Raw genomic sequence first — 23,071 nt, 5'->3', positions numbered from 1 at the left:
CATTTAAAAAAAAAAGCAATTCATTGCCTTGTCGAGCAATCGAGCAACCACAAATCCCTCCGTCCTGAAGACCATCCTGGATTCATAAAGATATACTACTGACTCTTCCAAAGAGGTCCCTGGAGACCAGAACTCATAGACAAGTTACCATATCAACAGTTACACACATTTAAAACATTTGTTTATGTGTTGTGTCTGTCATACTAATCCCTGTGAAGCAGGCATTGTAGTAACAACTACGGTATTAGAAATAGCAAATCTATATAAAACTTTAATGGCACTTACACTATCATCAGAACTGATGTTATAGAAAATGAATCAAAACCTTCTGAGTAATCAGACTGGGAATTCAGCATCGCTGTGGGATTAAATGAGGATTAATAGTTAAAGTTTTGATAAAGGTGTTCCTATGGAAAACCAGAATCGAGTTCTACCCCTATAAGAAATCTGGCTTTAATTTCTCTAGGAACTCCAAAACTCATTACACAACTTACCCAGTTGCCGCCATGTGACGTCAGGGCTGCCATCCTGGTTCTAATCCACCTATGAAACATACTTATATTTTGAGCCTAGCTGTAACACATCGGTCATATACATTACATTTAACGCTGCAGTTAGCCTGTAAATATGCGTTTCTGTCTCCACCTGCTGTCTAAAGCAGGTCACATTTTAAATACTCACTCTCTGTTAGTCCTGCTTTATCCTGAACCTTATCCTGAGCCCTGAACATATCCAGGGTTGTGAAGGATCCATGGAACACTAATGAAATGAGGTGGGTATACACTCCACATGGCATCGCCAATTCGTCAACCATCTACCAAAGAAACCTAAAAAGCCACATAGACATGGGGAGAAGGTTCAGTCATGAATATTTACTCATGTTTGTCTGCATGGACCTGTGAAGTAACAACTTTTTAACATAAACACAGATGGACATCAGCATGCTTTATAGGTGCATTATGAATTTATAGCCTTCAACTAGGAACTGACCATATAAGGTTTTGGTTTTTTTTGGAGAGAAGGTGGCAATGTCTCAGAATGAACACTACACTTGAATTCAGCAAATTTATCTCCAAAAGATATTTTATTTTCAGTAACAAGGATCAGTATACACACCTAGTACATAGAACATGCCATTGCTACATCAGTATAAAGTAGTACATCTGCTGTCCTTTGAAAGAGGCACATATTTTTCTAAAGGCATCTAGGCAACAAATATATGACATACTGGACAGATATAATCATAGGTGTACAATATAATGTAGCTGAATAAATGATAAACCAACTAAATAAAGCATAGTCGGTTATTTTTGCACCATTCTCCCAAGTACTAAATTCATGCACAAGACAAATTAAAAGTTAAACATCAACTGCTGACAATAAAATGCAAAGATTCTTTCCCCCAATTAGATGCAGGTTGCTATGACAACCATATCAAGCGGTGGCAGAAAATGTTTTTGAATTTTTATAGTACTTGCTTAAATAACTCATGGAGACTGCATGAAGGTTGCGTGTATCTAACATGTCCAAATCTCAAAATATTTATAGCCCTTAATGCTCTATTATTAAAGGCAGTTGTGTGTTAAAGGCCTCTTTAAAAAGATAAAGAAAGTTCACACTTTCAGGTTAATGCATCAGGTATCAGAGCAGTTTGAGAGCCTAATGTCTGAATTGGAGATAATAAAACATATATACTGACAAAGAAAACTTAGAAAATCAAAATAACACCTAAGCAATGCAAGCAACTAGTTTCTCCATACAGGAGGCGTCTTGAAGCCGCTATTACCAACAAAGGCTTTTGTCCGAAGTATTAAATAAATTTCAATAAGCGTGTTCAATACTTTTTGCCTGTCATTAAATTTTATTACACAAAACTTCATTTCTGAACTTTTTTATTCTGTTTTTTTTACTCATTATATATACTTATATACTATAAATACTATTGCCACTGTGAAGCATGGTGGTGGCAGCATGAAGCTTCATTTGTAGGGATTGGAAAACTGGTCAGGGCAAATTGCCTTCTAGCTGTACAACAACCTTAAACATTACAGCCATCGCTTTACATGGGTAGTTCAACAACCAGAACAAGTCAAAGCCCAGACCCTTAAATGAACCCTTTCATACATTAATCCCAACTAAGTTTAAATGTTAAACCTAATATACATGATAACTGTAAAATTTCAGTGAGGTGAATTCTTATGCAATACACCATAGGGTGCTTATAGAGTATGCTATACTCCAAAAATCCCTGTTATTTTTAGCATCTCAGTAGTTCTCAGGCTCTCAGTGTACATTTTGTTAGCAAAACATTTACTACACATTCATAGCTCACGTGAAAATGCTAAAATACATTTGACTGCATCACAGTCATTTATATGATTTATATACATTATACTGTATTATGATTAAGAAAAAATAGCTTCTAGTTGCATAAAGATAGCAGCTTTAACTGGTTACATATAGAGTGCTCATAGAAAAAAATAGATTTTTTTTTCTTTTGTAGATTATATAAAAACCTTTGGGTGTAATAAGAACACAAGCATTAGGATAACCGGATTACATTCTTGCTGAGACTACTACATTACAGAGACAAGACTCCTGGAAATAAATAATTACTGTAAGGTTAAAAGAAGGAGTAAGACATATTCGTGTAACTTTATACTGGAGGGAGAGTACATTCATGCATTTTAGGAAAAAGAAAAGGGAGGAATGTCAAATCAAGCATGTGAACTGGCGTCAAGGACTCGAGGCAACACGTAGAGCTTCTGCTGATCGATCAGTACGGGTCGAGCTTTATCCGTCTGTGCAAGCAACAAGTAAACACCATCCCACAGATCTGAAAAAAAAAAAAAAAACCCACACAGATGAAATGTGTATATATAAAGTTGCATAATAATAATTTTGCACTGGCATCACAGAAGCCCATAGATGAATATATGTGGTACAGTATATATTCTAGAGAAGCATTGTACTGTACTGAGCACTTATAAAGAATGACAAAATAAGCTGTTAGTTTTTGACTTCAAGGTCAGTGCTGAGAAGAAATTCATCGATGGGCATCAGGATTTAGGATAAGTGACATAAGCACAAGTAAAAAAAAAGAAGTTCAAGCATCATTCTTAGGCCAATTTATTTTGAGTATTTTAATAGCGAATAGTTAATAGTTATTATTTTAACTATAAGTGTATGTAGTTGTATTTGTAGAAGAAGCTCTTTATAGAAGCATCTGATAAAGAGATTGAGCAGCATCCAGTTACTATGGAAACCGAGGTGTAAAGCAGCCCTTATGGCAGCAGTTCTGCATTCGGGTCAATTAGCATGTGTGGGAGTGTGTAACTATTCACGTGCATGTGTTTAAAGAGTTAGACTTGTAATGACTATTAAAATCACAGAGAGAGAGAGAGAGAGAGAGAGAGAGAGAGAGAGAGAGAGAGAGAGAGAGAGAGAGAGAGAGAGAGAGAGTAAACAGCCTGTGTGTAAACATTCAATTGAATTTTTTTTTTTTTTTTTTTTTACATATTTGGGTTTATGAGGCACAATAAATAATATCTGAAGAGTAAAATCTGACGATCTGCATAAAAGAGACTGAAAGGTACGACATTACTCCCTATAAATCCCATTTCCTATCAAATGTATACAATGGCATCTATATAGAACAGAATAAATAAAAAATAGAATATAAAACAATAACATAATAAAAATTAATCTTAGCTAATAGGTATTAATATTTATTTATTTGTTTGTTTGTTTTTTTGTTTTATTTTATCTTAATTTATTTTTTAGGAGAGAGAGGCTTTGCACAGGCTGCATCCAAGAGTACTATAGTGGACAATAATTTCTATGAAAATAAGTGAATCTCTTTCTACCAATAAAACAGAACCAAAAATGAAACCTGAAAACCACAAAACTGAAATCTAAAATTGAATTTGAGTAAAAAAACAACAACAAATAAATAAATAAAATAAATAAATAAATCATGACCTACTGATGTGAAGAATTGTGTGGAGCTGCCTATCATCCTCACAGATACACAAGCTACAAGTGAATTACCCATAATAAATTGCCCCTCAGTGTAAATATACATGTGAAAGCATGTGTGCTTGGTGATGTGTGATAGAGAAGTATTCGAAGTGTTTTCCCACTTTGTGCATGGGATAAACTTTAATGCCACAACGGAACAGACCTGTATAAACTGGTCACCCAGATAAATATGAGTTCCCTTTGGAGTCTGGTTCTTCTTAAGATTTCTTCCTCATATAGTCTTAAGGAGTTTTACGTTGCTGGCCCAAGTGATTGTATTTATGCTCCGCTACCACACCTACTTGTATTTTCATTAGTTGTGATGTTTGTGTTTGTGTTTGTGATGTTTTTTTTCTGGTTGTAAAATAAATAGGATAATCTGTAATTTTTCTATAATAATGATTGTCAAAAAAAAAAAAATTTAATTATTGTACTAAGATTGAATTAAAGTAGAATTGGTTGATAGACTTCTATGATTTGTTAGTTCATAGTTTCAATAAAAACAAAACACAAAACAAAACAATCGCCAGACACCAAAAATGTCTTGGACTTGAAAAATTGCATACACACGATCTACTACTTAGTCTATAAGTTTTAATCTGACACTAAGAGCCAGTCAGGGGGGGGGGGGGGGGTGGATGGATGAGGGAACATTACAGGCTTTAATTTACCCATAAAAGGGAAGTTGCAAATAATTAATGAAAGGTAGAATCGGTCAAGTTTTTTTTTGTGTGTGTGTGTGTGTGTGTGTGTGTGTGTGTGTGTGTGTGTGTGTGTGTGTGTGTTTGTGTAAGATAATCTCTTAAAAGCATCAGAAGGAAAAAAGGATCCGAAAGGAAAGAGTGGAGACAAACGCTCTACATACATAATGTGCAGTGTATCCTATATCAGATAAACAGCGTATTCTATTTCACCACCAATTTTCAACAACACAAAATATATGAAATTGGATAAAGAATGACAGGTCGACCATCTCTTTCTCTCTCAGAAAAGACTGAGACTAAAAGACTTAGTTTTAACGTATATTTTGAGACTTGTAAAATTACTGACATGGTATTGAAGAATGAAAAGGGATTATGGAGATTTTTGCTGAAAAATGTAAAAATTCTAACAATAATTTCAAGGTAATTTGTTTTGTCTTTAAATTGAAATATAACTGTGGTAAATAGAGTAGTGCCTCACTACCAAGAGTTTCTGTCAACATGTACAGAATTTATACTGGCTAAAATATATTGAAATCTGTCCATCACACCCATAAGTGCTTCTGGAAAAGCTTTCCACAAGATGTTGGAGTGTGACTGTGGGGATTTGCTCATTCAGCCATAAAGCTGCAGTGAGTTATGGGTGTGGAGGTTTGGCACGTAGATGACATTCCTATTCATCGAGAGGGGATCACTGGGGTTGAGTTCAGGGCTCTGTGAAGGATACGTGGGTTCTTCTACACTGACTTGCTTTGTGCACAGAGGCATTGTCATCCTGGAGCAGGTTCGTGCCTTCAATTTAATAACATTCCAGTCAAGATCCAAATTTGTGCCACGGTTATTAAAAATGTTAAATATTCAGATAAAAAAAGACCATGTCACTTCAGTTGGTCATATTCCAGTTTTTCAAAAACGATTTATTTTTCTAGATCATTCTGGGTGAACTACCAAACGCACGGCTCCTGCTCTCTTATTGGCTGATAAGATTGTCTTTTAAACTTTATTTGACACTAGGTGTTGACCTTTTTGGTACTGTGTCTGCTCCTGATCTCTGGGAAAGTTCACATCTGTGCCACAAAGATAACGTTTTAGAAAGTGTAGTGATGAAGTTTCTATATACCTGCGATGGCTTACACACTTAGATACAAGTGTGTGATGTTGCTGTTTTATAAAACTGTCATATATTTGTATTTGTCATATATCTATGATTATAACTTAAGGGATGAAGAAGGAAGAGAAGCCATGCAGTGTGGTCTGCATACTGACTGAGCCTGGTTACGTGCAAGCAGCAGAACAAGCATTTTCTGTGCTCATATTCGGAAAGCACAGCCACGATGAGGTGATGACAACATGCTGTATTAACATGCATGATGCACTTATACAGTACACACATGTGAGAGCACACACACACACAAGGCAGACCTTCCGCCCACATGGCTGTTGAGGAGCCAGATAGCGGGGCTGATCATTCAAACATCAGAGAAGTCTTCTTCCTCTTCTTTATAAAGCAGATAAATAAAGCAGGCAGTCAACAGTGCTCCTGCTAACTACAGATACAGAACCATCACACACATACAAAGAGTGAGAGAGAGAGAGAGAGAGAGAGAGAGAGAGAGAGAGAGAGAGAGAGAGAGAGAGAGAGAGAGAGAGAGAGAGAGACATGAGACAAAAGACAAATCATTAAAATACATAAATGTTAATTGGATGAAAAGTATATGATTATCAGCTTATTAAATATTACTGAGGAAAGAGAAAATACTACTTTACACATATACAGACAGAGAGCGAGAGACAGAGAGCGAGAGACAGAGAGAGTGAGTGAGAGAGAGAGAGAAAGCAAGACAGAGACTTAATAAAAGACAAAGTATTGAAACACAATGTTTACTGAGGCACAAATGGATCATATATTTAGGAGAAATGAGATACACACACATACACATAAAATACACATAAACAGACAACATATAAATTAGTATCTCCATCTGAAATGAAACATTAGCCAGGTCACCTGCATGCCCATTCGTCCTGTTTTTACACAATTATTTCTACAGAGCACTTGACCTCTGTGCACCAATACCATCTGTTTATTAAAATAATAATAACAGCTCGCTGAAGAGCACCAATTTAATTATTGCACTCACTCGAGAGGTGCTTCTGCCCACTTTTAGTTTAACTTATGAGTTTATTTTATTTATTTCCTGTAAAATGATTTCAACAGTAGATTCTTAAAACAGTTAAAGGTTTCCACGGTGATTAGTCAGCCATGTGACACTCTGGTGCATGTGGCTCAAGGACATGAACAGTGCTACTGCAGTGAGCCTTGTTCCTGATGTATTAAGAACTGATTGTTGCCTTCTTATGAGCAAAACAAAATTGTATTTGTCGTGTAGTGTCATGTAACAGCCATATGGAAATATGTTCAAGATACCACAGTTCAAGGTACATTTTTTTTCAGAAAGGTATTTAGCATCTTAGGTTTCACATTTACTCATAAGCATTTTATCAAAAAAAGAGTGTAGTATGTTCAATTATTTTTAGTTATTCAACTCCATTTAAGGTGTCCCTTTATTAGGGTTTGTACTTTCTGCCCTCCTAAGTGCCTCCATCCATTCGGCTCCTGACCATTTAAATTTTTTTTTCTATGATTTGTTTTCTTAGTTCCACTACAAACCATCAATATTCAACCCATAAGTATGTTAATAAATTGTATATATTTATACAGACAGCTGCTCACAAATAAAACAAAACAAAACCAAAAAAAAATTGTGAAAAGCCCAATTTATTGTCCTTTATTGTCACAGGGTAACTTAACAATATCATTCCACACCACCAGAGGGTCCTAACACCATTTCCGGTGTAATAAAAAAAATGTTTTTAAACTACTCTTTGCAAAGTCTTGCCCACTTACAAGCATACTGTCTGCGATTCTGAGCCATTTGTCTTACATTTTGTGTCTGAATAATATAAAAATGACAAAAATGTCTGTCATTTTATTCTATTTGTTGTGTCTTTGTTGAAGATTATTTGTATATCACATGTTCAGGTGTACAGTTTGTCTGAGATATGATTCACATCCTGTTCATCCTCAATTAACCATTCAGTAAGACATTGTGCCATGTGAACCCTTCCCACCCGGATGCCATATTTTCAACATGTCAGAGAAAATTCATATAATGCAATCTGACTCGAACAGAAACAAGTGCTTGGGTTTATATAATGGGAAACAGATCAATAGCACCCAACATACTGACATTGGAGAATAAGACTAAACTTGGAAGTCCTCTCTCTGTTCGTGCGGTAGCGAGGGATCTGTCAATACTGCCTAATCGAGGTCTGAGGTAAATATAGTCTTCCATTTTAGACTGACCCACAGATCTAGGTAACAGTCCATTTTAGTCGTCACTTAAACATCAGATCAATGTTCAAGTGCCTTATTGTTCTGTGTTGAATCAATGGTTCAGTGTAGGTTCAAGGTTGAGGTGGCATTATTCTAAACCTTAAAGCCATTTTACCTGCTCAATATAAATGGTCCTGAAAGAAGCTGAAATGTGCCGTGTTGATGCTTAAATTACAATTAACTTTGTCTTTGTCTGGTAATGAAAATCTGTCAGTTATTTATAATATAAATAAATAAAAAATTTGACATCTGATTCCATACCATACCAAGCTATTTAAAGTAAAATAACAAAAGAAGAAGGAAATCCCTCAATTGCTCAGTTGAGATCAAATCTAAAGATCTGGGTAATGATGTCCACCAAATATCGTAAATGTAAATAAATGTAAATCCAATTTCCTGTGAATAAGCTGTTGCCATAGAAACAATAACATATAAGAATGAGTGCATTGATATAAACCTGTGATTTCTGTTAGAGTTGCTGTAATAAAGCTGCTGTTATCTTCTCACCAATCAGAATTGAGAATCTCTCATAGCTATGGTATTAAAGCAGGTATAAGCAAAAATATATTCTAATAAGTTAAATTAAATAATACTGTAAGTAACAGCTTGAACAATCAAAAAGATCTAGAGCTCTAATAACCAAGGCATTACCTGTAGACAGGCCACGCCGATCCCGACAGCACCGATGATGAGCAGGTGGTCAGCCAGGAACTGCTCCAGCTTAGTAATACAGCCACCCTGCAAGACACAAGAGCAATTTAAACTTCACAGAACAGACACAAACACCATACTGCGCTTGTGCTCTGCTGGTGAGAGCAGGTCACCTTCACCCACATGCCAGATTTAATTTCTGTGCAGACTACACTGTTTTCTAAAAGCTTGGCACCATGTTTGTCTGTCCAGTCGGACGGAAGCTAAAACATTCAGCAGAAAAAAACTGCAAAAACTTAAAGGCTGTATTATCTAAAACCCCTTATGAAAACCTTTTGTACTTCCTTGCTTTGCCAAACTAGTCAGTGAAGTCAGTATATTGACAATAGGTCAAAACCTAATGACAAAAAATACTTTATATATGCATAATAACTTTCTAATTGCTGCTGGTTAAAAATACACCACTCCAGAAACAGCACACAGACTTAACGGTAATGAACAAGCAAGCTAACATTAGCTAAAAACATGTCCTGTTAATTATGAAAACAACTAGGATTGGATAAAATGCACATCAAATTTAAACATATATAAAAATAAAAATATATACACCGGAAGTGATGAGGCATGAGAATTTAGTTTATCCAGTTAGTTGTCTTTTAGCTAGCTAGCTAGTCACACGTCTAGCTAACTTCCAAGGGTTTTAGAACACGTCAAGAAGACATAAACTCTGCTGTCCTTTACAAACAGTCTAACATTTTCCCCTTAACAGAAAACAATGTTTGTACTAGTAGTAATTTAGCTAAGTGGTAAATATAAATTATGGCTAGCCATTGATGAATTATTAGCCAAATAATGGCAATTTCCCTCTCTTATGTTAACCCATGTTACAAATGTTGAGTTTCATTTCTAAAGCGTATTATTCAGTTACAACATTTAACCATTTGGAAAGCCATGCAGTCATGAGTAATAACAGTAAGGCTGGATCTGATGACAGGTCCTGAACGTTAGGGAGTTCAAATATTTACGCTTTGTCATCTGGCATTACAAGATTTCATTAAGTTAAGAGATTTTGATGTATGACTACACCCCTCTATAAAATCTCACCCGAAGGGACTAATCAGATTGTGGACTGATATTGTAATGTAATGTACTGTATATGGCTCAATGGGGAGTTAGCTCTAGCATTAGCACCTTCCTGTCAGCTCAGAGAGAACTGCTATAATGTCAACATGAGCAGCTGCTAGACTTATAGCTGTACTTTCCTCATTCACACCTTCCCCAAGTGGCATATTAAAAGAATTATAATTATTAAGCATCCCAGTGCTGGTTACAACTTTACCTCATTTAAAATAACTTACGCGAGTCTGTGGGAACGAGATTCATGTAACACCCACCTCCACTTTGTAGATGTTAGAAGGGTGGTCTCGCCGGCCACAGGCAGGTGTCACAGTTTTGCAGCAGCTGTCAGGAACCACTCTGCTTTCAGATTCTGGGGACTGGATGTACACGCTGTTCTGCCAGTCAAACGAGTTGTTGCTTCCACAGCACTTAAACTGCAGTGTGAAATGTCATAAGGTGTTAGGTCACATAATTCTTAATAACAGTTGCTCTAACAGTAGTGGTTCCACTCCCAATTGAGGTCAGAGCTCAGGGGCAGCTATGATACAGCACCCCTGGAGTAGGGAGGGTTAAGGGCCTTGCACAATTTCCCAACAGTGGCAGCTTGGCAGCGCTGGGACTTTAACCCTAACTTTCTAATCAACAAACTAGAGTCTTAAAACCACTTGTGCAACCACTGTCCCAAGCCACTTCTGCCCCTGAGCCACCACTGCCCCATATGACAACAATCTCGTATTCTTCACAATAATGGGAATTGTGTAATGTGTCTATATGAAAAAACAAAACATCCAGCTCACTTAACTCACCCCAAACCATGTTGCCAAATTTGTTAAGATTTTATGAGACCAAAGTAGTACCATTTGGGATATTTCTAACAGACTGCTTATGACCCAAAGACCACCATACCATTGCTAAAGCATGTTGGTGGCAGCATTAATGTTAGGTTTTGCGGATGTTTCTATCCAGCTGGTATTGGAGCTCTAGTCAAGATACCGGGAATTATTGGATAGTTCCAAATACCAATCTATTTCTGGCACAAAATGTGCAGGCTTCTGTTAGACAGCTGAAAATAAAAAAAGATAAAATCCCAAAGCACAAATCCAAATGAATAAATCAATGGCTTGAGTAGATGAAGATGAAAGTTCACAGGAAATCCACCCCACCCCACCCCACAAGCAATGCAAAGGGATCTAGAGCATTTTTGGACGATGGAGCAGAATAATTCTGACAAAACAAGATGTGCTACGGAATTAGACTCTTACCCAAATCTAATGTATTCCAAGCAAAAGGTGCTTTTAAGTATTAGATTACATTTTTCACCAGAACGGTGTTGGTTGTTATCTCACAAAACCGATTTTTCATATTCACTGTACATAATTTGCTGTTTTGTAAGAGGAACAAACACTTTGGGAAATTGCTGTTATATCAAAATAGTAACAGTAATTTGGCTTTGATTTTAAATTTCAATGTCTAATTGTTTACTTGAGGAATCGAGTATTATTTTAATAATCAGGACTGGATAATGTGCCTGTCTTAGTGCAAGTGTAATTTAAATGAACTAAGTGACTAAGTGCCTCAGTCATCCCACGCACTGTTGGAAACAACAAAAAACTGGAGACTGAAGTTTTCATATTCTGAAAAAAAAAAAAAAATTGTTCATGTTCTGGTTAAAAATAGAGAATGCTGATAGCTGTGTTTCCTTTCACAGTGTCTCTTTCCTTTTCTGTGTATAAATCTGCTCACTTGATGCGCAGACTACACTCAAGCACGAATTTGAAGAATTTGTCAAATAAGATCTGAGAAACTTTTTACTATCTTAAACCTGTTCCTTAAAAAATCATAGATTTTTGTACAGTTACTCATTTAAACAAATATTATTTAGTAACTACCATCATTAATATTATTATATTAATGTATATATAATAATGTTATATGACTTTGAGTATACTTAATATATTATTTATAAAGAAAATAATAAAATTCCAACAGGAAATTTCCTTGTAGGAATCACTGATTACTTGTTTAATTTATTTTGTCAGTAAACAAAATAATATAAATAAGAAATATATAAAAACTGACAATGGAAAAGCAGTATTATTCCTGTTTATCAAATATGTTAGATTTTATGTTGACATGATCTTGTTCTAATTGCTGCTAACCGAATGACCACACTGACTCATTATATACTCATCCTTACATAATACTAGTATACTGATACTATCTGTGTTAAAAAAAATAATAATAATTTCCCCATGCAAGGTTTTAAATTATGGCCCTATGTCCTGGTGGTCAGGATTTTAATGTGGACTGTCTTACGTCCTGCTGCAGGCTGTCCACTGCCTGAGTGATGCCCTCCTTCCCTGGCTGAGCGTAGTTCTTCGTCATTGTCGTACTCAGATGCTGCTTCAGCTCCTCGCTCAACTGAGAGAAAGTGAGGAGAGATGAAGACAAATAAATGTGGGATGTTTTGACTAAAATACAAGAAGACTTTTGTGAGAGGGTTTGATGATTGGGAAACGAAGAGGTGCAGTCGGTAAAAGAGCGATCTGAAATCCTCATGAGAAGTCATTTGTGATGCTGTATGATGTTGAAATGTTGGTGGACTTAGGATTAAAACTCATAACCTTCTGATTGGTACTCCAACACCTTGAGCAATGGGCTACCACATCCACCAGTGTAGTATTTACACATTAAAATTCCAACAAGCAGAAGTGCACTTCAGGTTCCTGAGTGATGCACTTATTAAAAAATAAATAAATAAAATTTAAATGGAGAATATTTGAGTCATCAAATTTAAGTGTGTGTGCATCTTTGCACGTTTGAGTGAGCTTGTGTGTGTTTTTGCATGGTTGAGTGAGATTGTACGTGTGTGTTTGCATGTTTGTGTTTGTCTTTATGCTTGTTTGAGTGAGTTTGTGTGTTTCTTTTCCCATGTCTGTGTGTGTTTTTGCATGTTTGTGTGTGTGTGTGTGTGTGTGTGTGTGTGTGTGTGTGTGTGTGTGTGTGTGTGTGTGTGTGTGTGTGTGTGTGTGTGCCTTTTGCATGTTTGAGTTAGTGTGTTTTTTGTATGTTTAAGTGAGTGTGTGTCTTTTTGCATGTTAGTGTGTGTGTCTTTTTGCAAGTTTGATCGTTTGTTTGTGTGTCTTTGTTAATGCTTAAGTGTGTGTGTGTGTGTGTGTGTGTGTGTGTGTGTGTGTGTGTGTGTGTGTGTGTGTGTGTGTGTGTGTGTGTGTGTGTGTGTGTGTGTGTGTGTGACTCACCTTTTGATAATACACATATGCTAGAACTCCAGCAACAAGCTCAACCAGGAAGATCACTAGCAAGCAGGAGAAATACTGCAGGAGGACAAGAGCAAAAAAAAAAGTAAGCATGTTACAGCAACAGTTTTATACAAAGTCATTAGTTGAATTAATAATTAAAGACTAAATTATTAATTCAATAAGCTCAATAATGAAACTATAGGGGCTGAGAAGCACATTATATGACAATGTCTCACTTACACCATATGAAGATTGATGTACGGTGAACTTACAAACACCTACACACACTTCCAGACAGATATCCAGCTGCAATCATGATTTCTAATGAAGTGCTTCAAGTTCCTAATGATCTACTTAGTTCAGGTTGTGTATCCTCAGTACACAATTCCAGTTCTGTCATCTGTCATGTTTTGTCATTCGTTATCTAATTGGACATGTATCCAATCTACCGAATTTAGTCTTTAGGCATTTTAGGGAAGCGATAAAACAACCCAGTATAATATATCAAAATATTTGATCATTATATATTGTACTATCACCATATTTCATTTAAAAGTAACCAGACAAAATCCGGACACAGCACCTATAATTGTAGTAAATCGTATGACTTTTCTGTACAAAGACTTTGAGGGAAAAAAAAAAAAAAGACACAACCTACAAACCGGGTTGTTTACTCTAGTCTACACAAGCCAGACTTTTAAAATGTCTGAGACTTATACAACATAGAGAAACATGACATGTATTTGTAATAATGAAATGTACACAAAAGGTGACAAGAATATTTTTTGTTTGTTAGCTAAATGAAACAATCTGCATTAATTAGCAACGTAAAATCGCCTACAGGCTGTAAACTCCTCTTCAGCACTACTACCAGTGCCTTGTCTTTTACTGTCTCCTTGACCATCACTTACGTGCCTATGCACTCCCAGAACCATGCAAAATGTATGAGGCATCTTTTAGTCGGGCATTATCTCCATTTTCATCTACACTAGTTGTGAGACGAACCGATAAAAAAAAAAGATACCCATTTGTCTTTTCACTTTTAATTAGTTCCTAAGTGAAGTGTAAATTCTGAAAGAATGACATCACAATAACAAAAGAAATCACAGTTTCATGACTGACAGAACAACTGAAATAGAGTCAGTTTTGCAATTTGTCAAAAGATTAGGTTTCTATAAGCTAAACAGTCAATAGGGATTACTCGTCTACATAAAAGCCAAGTTGTAGCACTACAATCATACATAATTCAGCTATTTACAAAGATGGTCACATGTGAATTCACTGTCGCAGATGCTTTAGCATCAATAGCATTTTATGCTACACTATAGGTCTTTTGGCTGCTTGAAAGTCAAGTTCGAACTCTATAAACATGCACAATTCGGCTCATCCTGATTCATAAGAATTTATGATAATACTATTATAGATTTATGAGATCAAAAGTGTCGTTGTTGTCTTGTTTTATTTTTCATTCAAATATTCATTGCATGTATAGAACTTATATAAGTCTTTGTCAAGCTTTATCTCATTTACAAGTAAAATGATTCTCTCGTGGAAAAAGTGCTGTCAGTGTTTATTCGGGTTTTACCGTGTTACCTGTTGTTAAGGTTTTTCACAGCACAGAACGGTTTACTGCTCAAAGGAGAATTATCTGGCTGTTCTGTATTTTACACTGAAATGAGTGTGAAGCGGAATAATACGCGTGATGAAGCCTCGGCTTAAACAATCCGTTTTAAATCATTTTCTAACTTACTTAATACATGCAACGTTCCATCACAATATAGTACTAAGGCAACTGTTTGACTAAATATTTTCAATACTTTTTTTTTTATATTTTCTTTTTTTGTGCTAATAATTTTGTTACCCATCAAATTCTAGTCTGTGTCAAACACATCATTTTAAACATTATAAGCGCATGTTAGAAACACACAATAAAGTGTACGGTGTGTAAGGGATGAAGAGTTCTCATTAGCGTGATTGACAGAGTGATTGACGGACAGAAAAAACAAACAAACAGAACACAATCACTGGCAGCGTCAATGTCAAAAGAACAGCTGGCACAAACATAGATAAACAAACACACACACACACACACACACACACACACTTAGATGGCTGAGGATAATTCCTGTCAGCAAGACAGGAGGCAGAACGTTTACAGGGGCAAACTCAAGGCCAGTCATTACAGTGCTGTACAGCTGCTCGCTCTCTCTAAGCTGTGACCAGTGTGATGGTGATTTTGTGTGTGTGGGTGTGTGTTTCTGTTTTTATGATTAGATGTAAGGGAAAGACAGTATGAGATGTTTCCTTTTAAGGTAAGCAGAATGTTAAATACACACATAGTTCATTTGCAGAGTTTTACATCACGCTTTCGGGGAAGTAAATCCAGCTGCTGTTATTAACCATGCAATCTAAATGGCGCAAAAGAAAGAATGAGATACATCTTATGTTGGCACCATTTCTTAACTGACTGTCATGCAATAGAGAGGGTCAGCTATAAATAGAACAGCTGTAATAGCCACGTAGTCACATCCACTTTCTCTTGCTTTAAAAAAATGGAGGAGAGTGGGACGTGTGTCGGCTCATTTGTCACACAGTCATGCTCAGAATCAGCAGCAGGCCGCCATATAATGGTCAGGAAGATAACGACTAACAAGACATGTAATTACATGATTTATCAGTTCCTTTTTTTTTTTTTTTGCCAGTCATGTTAGTGATTAATAGCTTTAGATGCTGGACATGAGTGACCAGTGGTGTGGGATCTATATGTGTGAGTGTACCGCAGACAGGAGGCTCCTCTGCTCTCGGATGACAGCACAGCAGCCCAGGAATCCTGTGACCATGACCAAGCCGCCGGCCAGCAAGAGGATGTAGGCTGACACGGCGAATGTGCTAGAGGCCAGTAGGCTCAAATAATCTCCTTTATCAATCAGGGTCCAGATTCCCACCCCCATCACAGCCCCTCCCCCCATCTGAGAGAGAGAGAGAGAGAGAGAGAGAGAGAGAGAGAGAGAGAGAGATATGAGATATCTTTTAATTAACAAAAAACAATTTCGTCATTCCATCAAAATGCTCATTTTCTCAATTTCTTCCAAAATGTAGGGTATCATACACATCTTTCTTCTCATCTGTTTTGTTAGAAATAAATGATGTAAAAATCTGCTGTCTAGCTCTGGTGTTAGTTATTATTATAGAAATGATAAATATTTTCATAATCGTGTATATTGTCTTGCAGCTGATTACATTAATATAATAATCAACCTTCTTTCCTTAAACACAAAATCCACTTTTTACCCTAAATTTGTTTATACATTATTGTGTGTATTTAAAATTATTTTTTATATATATATATTTGCATTCTTATTTAATTGGCTAGGCTAGCAAAATATTCTGGGTCACAAAAAAAAAAATAGAAAACTGAAATGTAATAACTAACTGACTAACTAACTAACTAACTTAATTAATTAATACATTCCCAATAAATAAAAAGTAATTATTAAAATAAATAAATAAATAAATAAACAAACAAACAAACACACCCAATTACAATAATAATTATAAATACATACTATAAATAATAAATAGCAAGAACAACTAACTTCAATAAATAAATAAATAGATAAATTCAATAAATAAATAAACAGCAAGAACAACTAAACAACAAAACAAATAAACCCAAATAAATAAATAAATAAATAAATAAATAAATAAATAAATAAATAGGTCAGTAAATAAGTAAGTAAATAAATAAATAAATACTAGCTACAATATTGTCAATATTGCAAAGTATTCTACATTTTTTCTTCTTTAAACTTATCTTTAAAATTACATGCTTAATAGAGCTGTTAAAAAAATACAGTCATCTACACACTGCATCTTCAAACTCTAGTTCAATTTGAACATTCACTTCCATTCTTTCATTTTTAGCCCACCCTGCCATCATAATAGCTCAAGGAAGTTCCAGTGAACTCTCCCACATTCCAGCCCTCCATTCCCTTTCCTTCTGAATCCAAACAAAAGCCCCAGAGAATCAGACCCCACCCTCCGGGGACATCTGCCTGATGAGCTACCCCACATACCACTCTGCCCACTTCAGTGCTGAAGCCAGCTTTGTTTCAGACTAAAAAAAGAAAACATCTGTGTTCTCTAGTTTCGTAGTTCCCTGGAGAGGCTCAGAGTTTAACAGAGTGAACAAAATATTACACACAATAACCGCAGCCCAAGAGTTAGATTAATGTGCTCTTTCTAATGCAGTATAGTTTCTATAGTAACAGCTCATTCGCAAGGACATGTATGACAAACGCTCACCATAATCCATGACTAATAATTAAAGAAATGTTATTTAACAAGACACAACATTGTTGATATGCTGAAGCTTCCTCTAATAAGACATTTATTTTATTGTTATGGAAGGTGTAACAGAGAGATAACTGACAATATGAGGTATTTTGTCTCTTATTAACTAGAGATACCTCTATAGCTGACAGAATGTAAATAATAACTTATCCCACAGAAGTTTCACAATAAAGTAAAATAATAAAAAAAAGTCACATACACATCGATTCACAGTGCATGTAACAAAAAGCTTTTGATCCTAATGATTAATATTAATTAGTAAATTAATAAAATACATAATACATTTAAAAAATTGCCATTGCTGTTGTAAATGTTTTAAAAGAAATATTTAAAAAAAACACTTCTGAATGAGCTTCAGTGACGTGTTTTATTCTTACAAAGCTAACCCTAGCTTAATGTAACACCTAAACTTTTTTTAAAGGTTTTTCATTCTGATTGTTTTTTAATCTTTTGTTTACACACCACCGAACCACTCATATGTGAAATTGATAAAGAAGAACTGTTCCATTTCATTCCCTGAGCATAGCTGCTCACTGCTTGCTCGACAGCCTGTTCTTGATGCTGTCAAATTTCCCTGAGGATCAGCGACAAAGTGATTTCAGTCTATAGATATATTTGTAAGACAATCTCAGGGAATCAATACACAACACAGACACACACTTGAAGGTGTTGAGAATTCATACCAAGGTTAGCTTTTTGCCGTTAGCTTTAAAACAAATCTACAAACAAATCTGACTCTAGAGGGTGCTGTTCTGGTTTATGTGCTGCTGAGCTGCCTGATCAGAAGCCAGAAATGCTGGCAGGCAGAGAGGAACTGAGAGCTGAGAGGTGGTAGGAAAACAAAAGACTGACTTGTATGTCTGCCCCCACATCGCTACTGACAATGACTCACACACATACATAAACATACGCTCAACCTCCCTCCCATTCAATTTAAAAGTGATTTCTCTTCATAAAAGGGGCTTTTGTGAACCATAAGGGCTTGACTGAGCTCTATTATTAATCATTCACTGTTTAAGAATAACCTACACACACACACACACACACACACACACACACACACACACACACACACACACCTGAGTCTCACCAACAATGATTTGATTTTGTAAAGTCTTTATTTTCATTTTCTCTGACTCTAGTTTTAGCCCCCAGGTCAAACTCCCACACTTTTTCCTTAAACACTGAAATGCATAAAGACAGACACACCACACACTACGCTCACTCCAGACTCACCCAGAACAGGAAGTTGAAGACGAAGAGAAGGTACTTGAGACAGACTGTCACCCAGTCATCCTGTTCATCCTTATACATGCTCCCCATCTTTTCCTGCTGAACAAAAGGGTTACGCAGGTCACATTAAAGCTTATTATGTATGGCTACATGATGATAGCGCCAAGTGTTGGAAAGATTGGCATTTGTTTTATAAATTACAACGATTTAGCAAAAGTGGAAACAGAATGCATTTGTTTTAGGTTTTTTTTTCCATTTTAAATCAACTGAATTATTATTATTATTATTATTATTATTATTATTATTATTATTATTATTATTATTATATACACAATATACATATTTCTGTTCCTGGGTTTTAGTATGTAATGAATCAAGACTGATTCTCAGCTCAATACTATCTAATAAAAATTGCACCAATTTAAACAAATTAGTGTAATGTGCTTCAAATTTCTTTCATATTTCTACAAATAAATTTCTAGAAATGTATGCAAATGCTAATCCAAACCCCCAACGTTAGCCTTTATCATTACAGTCATTACTTTGTGAAACGTTACATTAGTCACATTAGCTTTGATTTTATAAGCTAAATATAAGCAACAATAAATACGTGAATAATAAGAGAATGATACTTCACATCGACTAAAGACATAAACCTGTATTTTTAACATTTCTAAAGTCGTATTTGAAGAAGGAAAGCTGTTATAAAGCAATTCTGCCAGGCAGAAAACTGACGCAACACCTGACGAGTTTGGGCTGTTTCTATAATTCACATTGAATCTTTTTTTTTTATTAAATTATGATTAAAAAAAAATTTCCTGAAATTTACATTCACTCATCAATGATACAGAATTGTTCAGTATTAAAATCAAAACACACTTAACTATAGAGCCGGTGTATTATTTGAAGTAGAATTAAGGACAAAGCTGTGTAGTGATAATTAGAAGAAGAAAAAGAAGACAGCTTTATTATTACATTATTACATTACAGCACAGTGGAATTCTCTCAGCTTTAGATGTTGGGCTCAGAGCACAGGATCAGCCATCATACGGGGCCACTGGGGCAGGTTAAGGGCCTTGCTCAAGGGCCCAACAATGGCTTGAACCCTGATCTTGGGATCAATGGCTTGAACCTTGACCAACTGTGCCATCAGTACCCCAAAATTAATAAGCACTATATAAATAAAATTTAATTAAAATGCAAGACTAATACAGAACTGAAGGAAAAGGGCAGAAAAAAACAGCAGCACCAGGAGGCTGATGACTGGATTGAGGTTTTTTTTTAAATGGAAAGACAGCAGTCAAACTGCTCATTCCTGTGACATGTTAATTACTAGCTGTGGCCCATGAATTGCCAGCATACACAAGTGATAAAGACTATCTGAGGGCTGAGCATGAAAACAGCATGTGTCAAAACAACAGGCAAATAATGGCCTCTGAAATAAGCATGCTTGGGGAGAAGTGGTCAAAAATATACACCAAAAAAAAAAAAAACCCACCCAAATCCGCACAGCTGGTTCAGGAACAGAGGACAGAACAAATACAAGATAACACTGGCCTCAGGTTTGCTTATTGCTGCTAGGTGTATTTATTATTTACTTCAGATGCATGTACGGGATGTGTCAAGAAGAAATGGATCCATTAGAGGGCTAAATGATGGAGAACTATTCCCTTATCTCCAAGGTGCTTCATCAGGAGATTTTATTTTGAATAATAAATACAAATAAACATTAAATAGTCCAGAAAACTAACAACCTTATCCCAGAGGTTTACTGACGATTAATAGAAAGCTACAATGTGAACAGCTGGATGTACTGGTTTGAGACAGCAGCACAAGTGGGACCATTGATGAACTTTATACTATATATATTATCCTGATATTATTTGATATCCATATTGTTTCCATTCCCTGGTGCATTATGGGATAAAGTTGCACATAAAATGTCAATAATTCTACCTTCAATCATTCTGAGGTTTTTTTTTTTACTGTATCCTACATTTATTGTATTTTCTACCATCAATATGTACATTAAATTATTATTACCCCAACATATATAAATTCATGCATAATTATTGACAATGCCAAAAAAGCAACAATCAATCGAACATGCAGCGTTTAATATTTTCTTAAGTCTTAAATTTTATTTTATTAAAGTATTGCAGAGTCTCTGCTGGAGGGAAGAACAGCTGAGCCTCATCCTGTAAGGGGGGGGGGTATTACTTCACATTACACATTTCATGATGCTACCATCTTCACAAAAGCTTTTGAACCACAAACCACAAAACAGAAAAAAGTGATCTTCCACAATGGGCTTGGAGGCTTTTCTTTGCCAGTGGTTTCCGTGAAAATAAATTGCTTGGATTTGATCACAACACACAATTCTAATGATGCTTGGAGAAGTGACTGCTATTTTTGTGGGATGCTCTTGTTTTAAAGGCTTTCTTATCTCCACACCAAACAGCTTGCATTGGGGCTGAATGTTTATGCACTCAATTCCGGGCCAATTCATAAATGTTTTGAAAGTTTCAAATTTGGCCTTGATTGCGTTTAATAAGCTTCCTTACTGGGTAAGATTTTTCACTCAGCCCATCTGAGTGTCTTCAATCAACAAACCTTTCCCTTTGAGTTTTGAAGCTTTTTGGTTAAAGGTATATGTGGAGCCTCTGAAATTAAAAAATACACATACAGTATTTGAAAATATTTTTAAAATATTCTTTAGCGTCTTCTAAAATAATATTTTTGTCAATTGCAACCACATATTATTCACACTGTGTGCTGGTCAAACTGGTAGACCATCTCTAGAAACTGGTCAGCTATTTTCTAACTTTTTTATTTCCTTGAAAACAACTTATCCATAATGTTTCAGTCATAGTAGCAATACAAAAACTTTCCTTTGGAGGAGTATATATCAACAATCAGCTTGTTCTAGCAGCCGGTAAATTGGAGATTTACCATGTGGAATTTTTCATCAGGGAATACATGATGCAAATTCTATTATAAACTGAGATATAAACCCAATTCCCAAGGATTTTAATTTACTGAAGATTTTTTCCCCGTATTTGAACTTTATACATATGTGCACAGTGGGATTTTGTTTTGAATTATTTTTCTTCTCAAAGGTTGGAAACTCCCTTCAGTTTCCATTGGTGACACAAGAAACACAGCAAATATTATTTAAAATGGAAGATTTTCTGCTAACTGCTTATTAGCCCAATTCCCAAGAAGTTCATATTGATCTGTTTTCAAGGCTACAGTTCAACTTAAATCTATAAATGTTTTTGCACCTTTCCATTGCATTTTGCATTGCATTTTTCTTCTATTTCCATAGCAGATCCAGTAAACAGAGTCAAAATAACGTGAAACTGAAGATTTTAGAAATATGAACTCATTTCCAAACAGTTTGTTAATGTTAATGGTCATTGTTTTTGGCTAAAGTTGATCCAAAAAACCATACACACTTCTGTGCCAAGTTGGATTTTCCACTGGACTATTTTTGTATCTAAAGACTGGGCAGGAAGTTGAGTCATGACAATCTGAATCAAAATGTTTTTTGGTTAGTAAGCTACTTTAGTCATATTGATTTCCAGGGATTTTTATGTTTTTGGTCTGTTTTGATACTTTTTCATGGATTTTTCTCCTCGAATTGGGTTTACGTACAAATACTGGAAGTTTCCAGTGCAGACACAGTTTTAAACAGGCTTCTCTTTGCCAAATATCTAAGTAAGATTTATTTTAGGGTTTTTTTCCTGGCTGTGCAACACAACTATTGGGTGTTTAAAGGGGAAACACTTGCGGTTTCTTGGCAACGCGGTGTAAAAGAGTATAAAACCTCCAGTGTTTCTGCACCATCACTGGCTTCAATGTCTGTTATGACATTATATAAAAGCTCCTAAAAGAGAAGCGGAAATATAAGCTTTTTTTTGCGCCCTACAGCAGGACACTTCCTCCTGCGGTCGTCAGAATGCTGTTTTGTTTTGGTTTTTTTGCTTGTTTGTTTTGCAGGAAACTAACTTCCCTGTGAGTTCGATCAAACCTACAATAGGCTACAAAACAAGTCACAGTGTAGAAAAGCGTGTGCAGGCTGTGTACCGCAGAGCACCTGCGTTTCTCTCTGCTGCATTGTGCATGTCGGGGAAAGTAGCCCATAAAAAGCGCACCGCAATTTAGGATGAAAATTAAACTCACCCAAGACGAAGAAAATCCTCTTTCTTCTTTTTTTTATTCCCGACAACGTGTGTATGTGTGTGTGTGTGTGTGAGAGAGAGAGAGAGAGAGAGAGAGAGAGAGAGAGAGAGAGAGAGAGAGAGAGAGAGAGAGTGCAGCTTGTTGCTTGTGTC

At 35.8% G+C, this 23,071-nt stretch overlaps 1 protein-coding gene across 4 annotated transcripts; it reads right to left on the bottom strand.

Moving 5' to 3' along the window:
* Positions 1-1,056: 1,056 nt before the first annotated feature.
* On the bottom strand, positions 1,057-23,071 carry tspan11 (tetraspanin 11). 4 transcript variants are annotated; one of them, XM_027151904.2, is made up of 9 exons: positions 22,920-23,071; positions 18,738-18,830; positions 15,926-16,117; positions 13,149-13,223; positions 12,205-12,309; positions 10,164-10,322; positions 8,770-8,856; positions 6,144-6,268; positions 1,057-2,836 (listed from the first exon to the last, which is right to left on the bottom strand). In XM_027151904.2, the coding sequence occupies exons 2-8, from the start codon at positions 18,822-18,824 to the stop codon at positions 6,191-6,193; spliced, it is 783 nt and encodes a 260-aa protein (XP_027007705.1). In that variant the 5' UTR covers positions 18,825-18,830; positions 22,920-23,071; the 3' UTR covers positions 1,057-2,836; positions 6,144-6,190. The 4 variants fall into 4 exon arrangements, with proteins under 4 accessions (XP_027007705.1, XP_047660306.1, XP_027007704.1 ...); XM_047804350.1 differs by having other exon boundaries at positions 6,144-6,219; positions 22,920-23,070; XM_027151903.2 differs by having other exon boundaries at positions 18,738-18,833; positions 22,920-22,980.

Source organism: Tachysurus fulvidraco, chromosome 19 (assembly GCF_022655615.1).
Source record: "Tachysurus fulvidraco isolate hzauxx_2018 chromosome 19, HZAU_PFXX_2.0, whole genome shotgun sequence".
Classification (NCBI taxonomy): Eukaryota; Metazoa; Chordata; class Actinopteri; order Siluriformes; family Bagridae; genus Tachysurus; species Tachysurus fulvidraco.
This window is presented reverse-complemented; position numbering and strand designations above follow the sequence as displayed.